Raw genomic sequence first — 13587 nt, forward strand, 5'->3', positions numbered from 1 at the left:
TGCAAAGCTGGCCAAAAACCAATTCTGAAGAGTTAATTAAAAGGAGAGAGAGATCACGAGGCAAACAGGCAGGGCGAGGAAAGAGGGTGAGCAAAGGCAGAGCTGCAATTGAAGAAGCAGTTTGCAGGGGGAGCAGAAAAGAGTTGACAAGCATAAGGAAAAGGAGGGGACCCAAAGCGTAGGTGGGGCCCAGCCAGGAAAACCCTGAAGGCAAGGAAAAGGTGTCATCGGAGGCAAGCAATGGGTACAGAAGTCCCTCCCTGCAGAAGCCATCTAAGCAGTGTGGAGGGAAGGTGCAAGTGTGCACGGAATCAAAGAAGGGGTGGCAAAAGTATAGAAAGGTTTCAACAGAATTGATGGTGGCAGGGAGGGCAGATACTCTCCCTTATAATACAGGAAGGGAAGAAGGGAAGGATGCGAGGGGACTAGAGAGCAGAGCAGGGGGTCGGGGCCACCCATGCAGGCAAGCACAGGGATGGTAGGGCAGCCCCCAGCACTGACCTTGCCATGTAGCCCAAGACGTGGGCTCGGATGACTATAGCTGCTTTCCTCAACTCCTCTTCCCGATCCTTCTCCAGCTTCTGCTCAAGAGCTTCCTTCAGGAAAACCTGACGCCACGGGGAGGAGTTTCAATAAACACAAAGAGAGGAAAGAAGTCAGTCCCCGGGAGAGCCGGGAGATTTCATCCCCGGTGACCAGCGCTGAGCGCGCTCCGTGTCCGGCGCCCGCGGCACCCTCTGCCCGGCGCCCGCCCTGGCGCCCGCCGTGCTCGGGGCACCAGCAAAAAGTTCTGCAACAACAGGAGCCAATCTCTGCACCCAACCCCCACCTCCCTCACTCTGTGGTCAAGACTTAAAAGAGAGAGAGAGAGGGAGGGAGCAGAGGAAGGAGGGAAAGAGGAGGGAGGCGGAGGAGAGCCTGTGCTAGGGCTTGTGATTAACTCTTTCCCGGCTGACAGCTTTCCCTGCACAGCCCAGTGCCTTCCTGCAGTAGGCACCGACACCTGCTTGGGTGATTAAACACTTTGCAAAGAAAATCCTTTGTATTTCGAGGAAAGGGAGAAACTTTTAGTTTTTAGACTCCAGCAATCCTGATAATGTAAGAGAACTGGAAAGCTAAAAGCCCTGTCGAGGTGCACCTAAGCATACCTTCAGTCCACCACCAACCTCCAGAAAGGCTGAGGTGGGAATGCTTCCGTGCTGAAGAGGTTCAGCAGTGCAGCACGCATTAGAGAGATATGTCCAAATAAGGGAGGTCTCCAGATATTATTGGTTGCATTTCAGTGTCCAGTATTTTAATTCTCAAGCATCTTCCATCACCTTTATTTCAGACCTCTGAGACTCAATACTAAATGCATGCATGAGGGATGGCGGTGCTGTCTTAAAGACAAAAGGACTGAGATACAAGGAAGATAAGAGCACTTTTACAGAAAATGTGCCACATATCTGAGCTGGCTGGCACTATGTTAGCACAGGGTGATGAAATAAATGCCTTGCTTCTCAAGCTGTGCCAGGGGAGGTTTAGGCTCGAGGTGAGGAGAAAGTTCTTCACGGAGAGAGCTGTTAGACGTTGGAATGTGCTGCCCAGGGAGGTGGTGGAGTCACCATCCCTGGAGGTGTTCAAGAGGGGACTGGACGTGGCACTTGGTGACATGGTTTAGTGGTCATGAGGTCTTGGGTGACAGGTGATGATGATCCTTGAGGTCTTTTCCAACCTTATTGATTCTGTGAGGGACTGCAGTCCGCATGGAACTCCATGCCACTGTGGATACACTGGAGCAGTATTCAGCCTAGAATAAATTGGCTAAGGTATGTCCATACAAGCTGCAGTCACAGCAGCAACAGCCATATGGCCATGTCCATGTGACCTGCTGCCTGACACTGGCCAAATCGCTGCTGGAGCCAGCAGCAGAACAGATACACTAGGAAAGTGCTGCTCTGCTTGTTAAAGCACTGCCCTGAACATGGGCTGAGCTGACAATCTGCAGAACTACATTAATCAGTAAAAACTCTTTACAAATTTATTGGATCCATGTGGCTATGCTGAGAGGCCAGAGGGATGTTCAGATATTTGAACAGTCATTTAGGCCAGTGTTCTGCAAAATTCTCCCTCTCTGCACTTAACCTCCCTTTATGTCTCTGTGTATCTTCCCCTCATCACTGCTTTCAGTGTCATCACTTATTTAGGCTGGTTTTTTCCCCTACAGTGACCACTGTGTATTGAAACCTCTCCCTGAATTAGGACCCATAGCCAGTGGCTTCCCTAGACTAGAATTTTTCCTGAGGAGCCATTGCCATTAAGATGGCCTTAAGAAATGAGCTGTTATGTAATGACAAAGTAACCATGGGTAGCCTTAAAAGAAGGTTCATTACCAAGGTACTGCCAACCATGAAGCTGGCATCCTTCCATGCAAGTTGTACATCCACTCAACAATCTTTTAAAGACTCTTTGAGGCAGGGATTGCTCTTTCCACTACATTCCAGAACCAAGCAACAGTAACCCATTTCAAGAATGCAACCAGCAAAACTGTCTCAATCCATTATCTTATAATCAAATTGCAAAAATACTCAGTCCATCAGTATTTCACTAGCAAGCACAGGCTTCGCTTTGCCAGTAAAGTGAGGGGAACAAAAATGAACTTTGGGATGTGCAGAGTTCAACAAGTCCCAACTCTAACCCTACAGAGCTTTCTACACATGCTTGAGAGTGAGCGGTTAACCTTAGATAACAATATCTAGTTACAAGCTATTGGTATTTTGAAGGTTTGTTTAGACTCTGTAGATGATGAGGAAGAATAAATTACGTTCAAATCCAGAAAGATGTTTGATACCTTGTAGAAATAACTTGGAAGGTGGCCTTTTCGTTGTCATAATTTATAGTCGCTTTCTGAAAACATGAGATCATTTTCATCAGAGGAAGGAATGATTGAACAAAACACAGAAGGTTACTTCTATCATATCTGCTCATATTAGAACCTGACCAAGTTCTAAATCACAGTGCAGTACGACGAGTGTTCCTCACACAACCTCATGCCTGCATGCACCATCAGTACAACAGTGAACATGTTAAGGCTACGTGCAGACCAGCAGACACAAACGTAACGGCGTGTGCACCCATGTGTGCATAAGTGGGATCATATGATTCTTGGGGACAACACTGGGAAAGCAGGAAGTGGGTCACTGTGACCTGGATGTTAAACAGTCTACAGAAACCTCCTCCTTCAAAGAGGCCCTGCAAAACAGCAGTTTGAGATGTGGAAATGAATGCTTTCTAACAGCAAGGATCACTGTGTTAAACAGCCACAGGAAATCTGTGTTGTAGGTATGGGCAGGTGTACCAGAAGGTCCAGGTGCACTGAGGAAAGAGGCATAGAAACTGCTGCTCCATCCTAGCACATCTCGAGTGAAGACCTTTAAGGGCACCTTAGCACAATCTCTTCCATCATCACACTGCTTTTTTGCATCCGAGCCCTCATCATTGCCATGCCACCGGATAAAACCTGCCTTATATACATTAATACCTTTTATAAACATTAATTTGACAATTGCCAGCACAGCAGCTGCTCTATTCTTAATGAAAAACACAAAGATCATCCTGCCCTTCCTCCTCTATTTCCTTTCCCAAGCTACACAATCCCCTGCACTAATTCACAGAGTCTTTTCCTTCCTCCTCCAAACAATTGCTAGGGATATAATTATCCTTCTATTCATTTTGCAGGAACTATTCCCCCTTCAATAAGCCTTTCTCTTCACTCACCCCATATACTTCTTCCTAGGTTACATCTTCATTGGCCTGTCACACCTTTTTCAGTAGCTACTCCTGACTCCATAAGCCAAGGTTTATTCTGGGAATCACTGCCTGGGTACCCAGATCTGCACCTGTAGCAGCAAAAGCTGAAACAAGGGCACAGAGGGAACTTCCCACCCAGGACAATGACCTACACTTTGTGCCCCTTAGCTGGTAGCTTTACTTCACTCTGGCCTCAAAGCTTCCAGAAAAATTAGACCTCTTATTCATAAAGCCAAGTGTTCTACGCCTGTGTTACCCAGCACTGCTAAAACATGGACACGGACAAAGCTCTCTAACCAAAAACCAAAGCACAACAGCTGGATACATGCAGCAGGGAAGGGACTACCAGGAACCTCACTGCTCTGCACAGCCTCACCTCAGCATCTGCTTCCCTAAGGGCAGATATTCTGGAGGCACTGTCACAAATCAGAGTTGCAAGAGAGGTCTCCAAGGAAGCAATGAGATAGTTTTGCCACCATCTGAGCATGGGAAAGATTGCTAAGCAACTCAACTGAAGAATAAAATGGCATGACCATGGTGACAGCACCTTGGAGCAGGCAGGGGCTGGCCAGTCATTCAGCATGGCAGAAAGGGTGGAAAAGGACAAGGCAGCCTTGGAGTGATACATTCTATAGAGTAAATAGAACTGCTCCCCTCAACCATGACAGACATCCCCAATCCAAACCATGTCAAATATAAAATAACTTCTGCAACCAAAAAAGATGGCTTAACTTCTTCCCAACTCCTTTCAGTTTTCCTTTTCATAGGAAGGAAATAGAGAGATACAAAGACTGCCATTCTTAATAATTCATTTCTTTCTACCATATTCAGACTCGACAGCAACCGGTGCCCGAGCAGACTTCTGTTTGCCAACATGCTGCATACAGCTCTTCAGCCAAGTTTTAGTTTATAGGACACAATTGTTCAAAAAAATTAGGGTGCATCCAGTGTTTTGTAAAAATACAAGCACATTTTGTAGGCCACAAGTTACTACCTACATTGTTTTTCCAAAAGAATATGTACAGGTCAAGGAGTGAAAAAAGACAGATGGACTCAGTCCTTCATGATGAACAACTCAGAGTGAAAAGGGATTCCATTTCTGCCAGGGGCTCAAAGCAGCCTGGATTTCCCATGTGTTGTCAGTCTGTTGTAATCCCTGGACTTAAAACCTTTTGTATTCTAAAAGTTATGTGCATGTGAGTTTGGTCCTCAGACATATTTTCTTGCTGCCCTTGTAGCTCAGCAATCTTCCATCTCTTGTCATGCTGGGAAGAAACTTCGACCTTCATGTTTACCAGCTCTAACTACCCCTTTCTAAAGCTTCCCAGGCACAAGCAACTTTGCAGCACACATATACTCCACACAGGCTTTAACACTAAAATGTTGTGAGACTGGCAGCCACCTAAGTAGTGTGGATTATCTAGGGACAAGAATGACTGAAATGGTTCCTGACTTGAAGGGACAGGTGAAGAGATACCAGATTCCCAAATCAAAGATGGGGAATGCTTTAATCACAGAGCAGAAATACAGCTAAGTCATAAAACCTTTTTTTCTTGAATATCAGCAGAAGCATGTGAAGGAAGGTCTTAGAAACTTCAGAGCAGTGGCCACTGGTTTCCTTGGTTGTCACAGAGTTCATAGTCCAGACTACCAAGTGGGCTACCACCAGTCAACTAAGAAAAGAAGAGAGGAATCTCACTCTCTAAGAAACATTTTAAGTCTATCCACTCATTAAGAAATTATTTCTCCAAGCAACAAATACCATTATCTGATCTCTTGAGCAAATTAAATGTGAATTTCACTAGAAACACTTCCAGTCCCATTGTGACTCTGGAAATGTTCTGAACTACATTTTGGAAGGCATAAGGGCAAAAAATGCAAGAAAAGTTGCTTTGATGGACCACCATATGTTCTGGATATGGACTGCATACCCACTACTTAGAAATGCTGTCTGCACTGGACATCATCTGCCTTGGAGTATCTTCGAAGAATTCTCTGGAGTATGTGGAAAGTTATAATACAGATAATAAAGTTACACTCTTACCTTGATAGCAATATACCTCACAATGTGTGAGGCTGTTTCAAAGCTTGAAAAAAATCACCTTGAAACACTCAGCTCCTTCCCCATGAAATGAAAGATAATAGTACTTTTCCAGGTGGGTATTTGGAGAACAGCAACCCCCCCCCCCAACTTCCACTACATCAGGTAAGAGAGACATCTTAAACATTCACCAAAATCTGAATGATGCAAATGGGAAGAAGCATTTGGATACCTTTTCCTAGAAAATGTATGCTAGCATCTGGGCTAACATCTAGAAACCATCAGCCGAGCTTCCATAGCAGAAAGCTGTCACGTATCTGCTGATCTAGCTACCTATTCACAGTTTAGATCTATACCAAGCAGCAGCTCACTGCCTCCTGCAGTAATTTCAGTTAGCCAAGCAGAGCAAAATATCTGGCACAAGAGGCAAGAGTTAACTGCATATAGTAATTGCATAGAATAAGACCCATGGTTGTTCTCCTTATATTGGATCAGACCCAACAAAATCAGCCTGGCTTGGTCAACAAGGAGGAGTTTAGATAAAATCAGAAAGCCTTCTACATCTCTAGGTACATAATATGGGAAGTATTTGAGATGCTACATGTCAGTGGCATAGTCCAATGTATTTAAAGGGTCATCACTACTTTGCCCTTTCTACTGGTTTCAATCTCACCAGATGCAAAGCATCCCTAGCAGCTGGGAAAAAAACAAGCTCCGCCCTGCAGTGACGAAGTACCTTGGTTTTACCCAACTGCCATTCTTTCTTGCTGCTGTCATAGGTCTGAAGAAAGCCTGCACACAGAGCTTTACTGTTGTCTGAGAGACTTGGTCCTTTCACAAGCATCTTGTACCTAAGAACCAAACAAAATGACATGAGATATATATGATAGTAACCCACCCCCTCCCACACTAATCTTTTAACTCTAATTATCTTCCTCCCATTAGTCTCCCTCCCTCAGGGATCTCCCTTCTTCATGTTTGCCTTCCAATTTGGAAATTTCCATCCACCAACCTTTATCTGTTCCTACCACACTGGCAATTATTGTTGCAATCCCAGTAACAAAATACAAACTCCACAGCCATTTTTCAGCAAAGAACAACTGTCTTTCTGAAACATGTGCTTTCATCAGACAGAAGTTATTTTGTTCAGTATAGGGGTGGCATTTAATGTTCCAAGAGACAAAGGAAGCAATGTTCAATGGTCCCTTCTAGCTTTAAACTTCAAGAAATCCTTTTGATGCAGCTAATTAAAAGAAATAATCACTCTTTCCAATATTAATCATCAACTATATTGTCCATTAAAATTTGCTTCAGCCTGCCAGATTAAAGCTTGTAAGCGTGATATCTTCTTATTGCATATTATGACCAGCTGAGTTTCACAGCATCACACAAGCGAATCCGTGGCAAGGCTAGAAGAAAATCGCTATTTTGCCATTTTTGCTTTTACCCTAAAGGCAAATCTCCACAAGGGCTTCCAAATCAGCCTCTGATACAGTCAATAAGGCCATGTTTAGAAAAACATTCCACAGGTGATCCATATCAGTCACTGCAGTTACTGAGGGAACAAACATATAGAATCCTATACCTTGGGGCTGTTCCAGCATGTGGTACAGTCATAGCAATTACCTGCTGAGAAAGTCCTGGAAAAGGCGCCGGATAGGGAAACTTGCCCTCCGAACTTTCACTGTCTCCAGCATCCCTGAGTATCGGAGCTGATTTAGCACCACATCTGGATTGAAGAGGTTCGGCGCCTACACGGTGATCCAGGTTCAAGAACAAGTAAAAGGAGAGACAGAACAGGTGTTCATTTGGTGTTTACTTTGCTGACTCAACAGTGACTGCTTCTCTGAGCACAGACAGTCACAGCCCCTACGTCCATTTCTCTGTAGAAAGTCAGCCATGCATATTTGGGCATGGCAGGTGAAAAGGGAGAAGTTTGGATCAAAAGGAAAGCAACCTCACAGGAATGCATGGTGCAGAAAATGTGATGAGATGGGGTTGGGCAGATCTTAGAAAAAAACACATTCTGCAGACTGCTGTCATAGTCAGATCCGAGCAGTAAAGCAACGACACAATGCACTAGCACATTTTCTTCTGCCATGTCATACATGGTTTCAAAACATACAAAGACAATGATTGGTTCAGAGCTCCCCACACAACCCAGTTAGCAGCATGCCCTCCCGTCACAATTCACAATACAAGGGAGAGCCAGCCTGTCACTAAGCACTGTGACTAGCTCATGAGGTGTCCACCTCCTCTGCCTCAGAGCCATGGATCTGCAGGACATGCTTTCCTGCTGCACAAATCCTGCATTCCAGCACAAATTGTCTACAGGCACCACAAATACGAGTGAGTGCTTCTTCTACCACAGCTCTGAACTCTGCACAAGCCTGATTCACCTTCAGGCTTCATGAGCACAGAAAGAGGTGGGAATGGCTATATCACACCCTCAGCATGGGGTCTTTCATCTGATTACCAGGAGGAAGGTGTATTTTTCCTCACCATAAAATAACTAGAAGGAAAAAGGGAAGATGAGGTGGAATAGCCCTTATCCTCGGTTTGGACCCTGACAGAGGCATGAGGCAGGCATTTGTGCAACTGAGTGCTCCTGGAGGCCTGTGTCACATGCATACATTCTCCTGGAAGTCAGACTTGCCTTTTCTGTATTTGGTTTGATGCAACGGATGAAGAATGGGTTGGACGTACTAAGCATAGCCATCAGAGAATGGAGAGAATCCTAAAAAGCAGCAAGACAAAATCCCAAGGATCAGTCACTACAGGAGGGATACATTTGATGCAATAGGGCTTTCATGCAGCCCTCCCATTCCTAATTTCCTTTGGCTCTGATTGCCAAAACTTCCTGTCCAAAACAGACACACAGAATTTGTTTACTCTAACACTGTTTACATGGCTATCTTTGTTCTCAGAGCTGTACAGCTGATGAATTATTTTTACAAGACTCTCAAACTTTAAATATAGGAAACTAAAACTGTGAAACTAACAGAAAGTTTGCTGACAATCTAGGGGAATGAGATTCATACCTGCAAGGTCCCCTCAATAAGGTTTTATTAGAATTGCCACTATATCTATAAAAGATACGGCCTGAAAGGACACACACAAACACATAGATGAACCACCAAATCAACATGAAATGTCAAAGACCATCAAGAACTTTGTATATTTAGCCAAGTATCTTTTCCTCTGCCACCCTGCTCAGTTTTAGCATTTCACATTTTACACCAGACAAATCCTTGGGGCAGCGGTGCTGTCTTTTTTTTTTTTTCCACACTACAATATTCCTGCATATTTTTGGTGCTGGACACAAAACAAGGATGAATGACTCCTCTTGGCTGCAGGCCTTGCTTTACCCATCTGCTCCTCCCCAGAAGCCTGCTGCTATCTTGGAAAACATCCTACCCTGAACTGGGAACTGACAGTTGGTTTGCGCCTTTGGGTGCCCATTTTCAGTGTTTCTTCACTGCAGCGACTGCAGACTCTTTCAAAAAGGTCATAGATGAAGTCCAGCCTAAGGGAGAAAAAAAGAATTAAAGATACAAGACACCCACCACCTGTGAAAAGATGGCTCTCATTCTCAGCTACTGCCCTGTCCTAATATGAAACATTTTTATTCCTGCTGTGCCACAGAGTGGCTGCAGGAGGCAGTTCAGCTGGGTACTTTAGGGAGGAAATTAATATTTTCCATGTGGCTGTCCAGACCCCATGGGCTGCCCTTGTATGCCACACTTGGCTGCAAGGCGAGAAACCCCACCTCACTCTGTCAAGCAGAGTATTACACAATGGACCATCTCCATTCTGCACTGGACAGGACACCCTCCTCTAGCTATATGCCTCAGATGGAACTATCTTGAAGGCACCTCCGCTAGACTGTGTGCTGTGACATCCCAGCCACCCTAGATCCCATGACATGCTTATGCAATTGCCTCTTGTCGACAGAAGACTTCTAGAGCTAACCTCAGTGCAAGTCACCTATGAGGTATCTTCTACTGTTTTGCTACTCTTTAGGACAGTGGAGATGGTTAATTGAACTCGCACGAAGTACTCCAGCATTGCTTGTGCCAGTTTATTGTTATGACTGCTTAGAGCAGAATTTCCCTTTCTGGCTTGTTGAAAAACACTGAGTTCTTCCATTATGCTGGACAATGATGACCACAATTCTGGCTTCAAGCCTTGTGTAAAATGTTCCCCAGATGCCACTGTCTGAGTAAAGCAGCTAGAAGCAATTCCTATTTTCAGCTCCCTCAGGTTGGTTCAAGGCTGCTCACACTGCAAACTCTGCAGCAGGCCTCAGAGAACATGCAACTCTGAAACAGGCTCATCAGGATGGAGCCCAGAGTCAAGAGATGGACTGTGGCAAGGGGCATGTGGTAGAGTTGCTACTCAAAAAATTCTAGGGTCTGCCATGTTATTAAATGCCTTTCTCCTCCTAATAGGCTCCACCTCTGTCTTCCAGACCTTGCTGAAGCTCAAAGTCAGCTCACGTCTCTAGGGTCATGCTGCAGCACTGGGATATAATATTAAGGGCCATGCCCAGTGCTGCAGCAAGGGCTCAGTCTGGCTCATGATACATATGGAAGCTCTCCACTGAAAAGCAGGCTGGAAAAAAAGCAGCCTCTGTACAAAGGCTGACATTTGACAGTATGGCAAAGAGCCCTGAATCATTCGGGGGCAAATTTGCCATTGTTGGGACATGGAGGTAAGACAAAGAAGAGGAAAGAGAGAACAGAGCAGGGAAAAAGATGGCATTGCCTGGAGGGATTTCTGTCATGCTTTTATAGATCTTTTCAAAACTGAGACAACAGTACTGATTAAATCTGTGCCTCATTTGACTTCTCCAGTTCTCCTGTCTTTTGCCAGGACACTTAAGCATGATAAGAATGACAAAGAATGATGCCTGATGCTCAGACAAAAGCAACTGCTTTCCCTAGTCTGGTTTTCACATGAATGCGGCTTAATCCAGCCAAACAGATGTGGCTTCCTTACAAGCATAAGGGCAGCATACCTGCTGTCTTTCAGCATGTTTAAAATGTCATCTCGAAAAGTGTCTCTGTTCTTCTCCAGAAAGCCTCTTACATCATATAGCACCTGCAACATAGACAGAGCCACCAGAACAGTGTTGTACAAATCATTACAATGCCAATGTACAAGACCTCCAGCAGAGCTGTGCAGTAACATGTGCCAAGATCCAAATTCCGGGGATCAAATTGCTCCAGAGCTCTGCAGTTAGCAGCAAGAAAGTCACTTTTAGTCATCAATAGAACAAACAAACAAAACCACCCAAAACCAAACACCACGAAAACCTCTCAAAAAGAAGAGCCAAGTGAAACAGCTGCAGAGATTTGCCTGTGGTGTGTGTGTGGAAATCCTCTGGAAGGTACAAGGTACTCCACTCACTTCAGGAAATATTAACTGTACCACCTGGTGCCATGACCTCCCAACCACTAGTGCTCAGCCGATATGATTCTAGAAGGAATCACAGGATCATTTTGGTTGGAAAAGACCTTTAAAATCACTGAGTCCAACCATTAGGGAGTTTAGGCCATCTGTAGTGTGCAGTACCCTCCCTTGACATGCCTTCATCTGCTCCACAAGAGGAGCAGCATTTAACCTTGAAGGCTTTGAGACCTTTTCCTTCTGGCAATAGGTATTTAGCCTTTTTATCTTCTCCCCAGAAGACAAATTTCCCTTTTGACTTTTACTTTGGGTTCTGTTTGTTTGTGAATGTCTAAGAAAAGACAACATGAATAACAGAAGCAAGAAGAAGTTTATTCCCCAAACCAAAAGCTACCTGAGAAAAACAAATGTCCAGTCTGGAGAATTTAATACTGGAGAATGACACTCCTGGTGTTCTGGCATGGGACACCAACTGTGTGGAAACACACAGCTCAGAGATATTCTTGATTTCTCAAATCTAAAATCACACCAAGAACACCTACCTCCCCAGCATAATGTCTTATGCCAAACTGATGGTCTGTTACCCGAGGCTTCACATAGTAATGGTTGCTCTGAAATGAAAGCAAAAGAAGTCTTCTTATAATGCCAGTTTAAGAATAAATAGGCTTAGTCAGGAACTATGCCATGACTATGACAAGGCTGGCATGGGCAAGGACCTTAGCTGCTGCAACATGGGCTGCAGCTATATTACAAATACATTGTTCAAACACGATGGAAAAATCCAGCCCTTCGAGGCATTCCTGATGTGATCGAGAGCTTGCAGAATCAAGGTTGGGCAGGCATGCCATGGATGAAATGTTAATTCTTGCATGTCTGACACCTGAGGGGACTGTGCTCCACACAAACCACGTGGTGCAAGGACACAGGATTAGGATGCAAGGAAGATGGTAGCTTTGCAGAACAACTGCATGTCTTGTCTTTGTCAGAAGAAATATCTTACCAATCTCCTGTCTTCATCTATATCTCATCTTTCTTTGCACCTCTCTTCCCTCTTTCTTTTACTAGCTGCTCTGTTCTCTCCTCCTTTCACTGTTCTATGAAACCCATTACTTATGTAAGCACAGCCCTGCTGCTTGAGACCAACAGTCCTTCCATTTGAGTATTCTGCCTGCAACAGTGGCTATGTGAGGTAGAGTAAGAACAAGGCAAGTGAATAATTATCTCATCCTATACTCTCTCAAACTCCAATGATTTCCATGAGGTCTGCCTAATTAGTAAGCCCAAGTGGATTTCGCTTTGAAATATTTGCCTATTCCACACCTGAACCCATATACAGAACCACTGCAACCAGATTTTCCTTTCACAGGAACCTCTCGACCAACCACAAATGGAAGTACAGCTAGTTTCAAGTATGGCTCCCATTAGTGCCACTTTTCTTCTGTGGGCCATGTGTAACTTTTAAACTCATTGCATCCCTTCTTGGTTATCGTTCTCCACACTGCAGGGTCCCTTCAGTATAGTTTTCCGTAACACTGACACTGTCCTAGACTTGTTGTTTACCAGATTTGATACAACCCCTTCTTGAGTGGAAGGTCCTTGTGGTGTATGCTGTTCAAAGTGCAGGTGATCTGTGGATTATACAGTGTTGTAACAATATTTTCTGGTTTATTCTCTTTGTTTCCTAGAATTCTCTAATTCTTGATCTGAGTTTTTCATCCCTGCTGAGCAGTGTGCTGATGTTTCCATAGAACTATCCATCAAAGCCTTTGTCAGGGTCTTGCTCCTGAAGAACAGCAATCAGCTCAGGGACCATCATTTCAAATGGGACTGAACCTGGGACTGTTTTCCTCCAGGCACACCATTTTACATTTATCTACATAACTTTTCATATTCATTTTTCAACCCAGTCAGTCTCATAAGGCTCCTCTCAGCTCAGCCTTCCTCATGAATCATCAGAAAACTGCCACCACATTGCTCCTATGAGACAGTCTTACAGGCCTCCCTCCACTGAGGTAACTGACCATTTATATTCTGTGATTAGTGAAATAACAGGTCTATAATTTCCTAGAACACTTTCTAAAAATTATTTGCTATCTTCTCAGATACAAGTGCTACAGAAGTTTTAAGTAAGACACTGCACAATACTGTTAGCAATTCAGCTTTTTTCATCTTCAAGTTCTCTTGGCAGTGTTGGGCAGATGGCTTCTCACCCTGATAATTTGTTAATACTACTGAAAATTTTCATTGCCCATTTTTGCTCTTTATATTGACCCTATTCCTTTGCTCCCCCTTTCCCCAATCCAGTCATCTTTTTCCAGCCACACACTTCATGTACTTCCATTCCA

At 44.3% G+C, this 13587-nt stretch overlaps 1 protein-coding gene across 1 annotated transcript in view; it reads right to left on the reverse strand.

Annotated features, from left to right (window-relative positions):
• Positions 1 to 13587, reverse strand: part of LOC128966910 (unconventional myosin-X-like) — a 77727-nt gene that overhangs the window by 30418 nt on the left and 33722 nt on the right. Inside the window, exons 16-22 of the mRNA XM_054380865.1 lie at positions 11785 to 11853; positions 10851 to 10933; positions 9248 to 9356; positions 8487 to 8567; positions 7457 to 7581; positions 6567 to 6681; positions 502 to 608 (exon numbers count right to left, since the gene is read on the reverse strand). Of these exons, the coding sequence (XP_054236840.1) occupies positions 502 to 608; positions 6567 to 6681; positions 7457 to 7581; positions 8487 to 8567; positions 9248 to 9356; positions 10851 to 10933; positions 11785 to 11853 (689 nt within the window). The remainder of the gene's footprint in view (positions 1 to 501; positions 609 to 6566; positions 6682 to 7456; positions 7582 to 8486; positions 8568 to 9247; positions 9357 to 10850; positions 10934 to 11784; positions 11854 to 13587) is intronic.

Source organism: Indicator indicator, chromosome 5, assembly GCF_027791375.1.
Source record: "Indicator indicator isolate 239-I01 chromosome 5, UM_Iind_1.1, whole genome shotgun sequence".
Lineage (NCBI taxonomy): Eukaryota > Metazoa > Chordata > Aves > Piciformes > Indicatoridae > Indicator > Indicator indicator.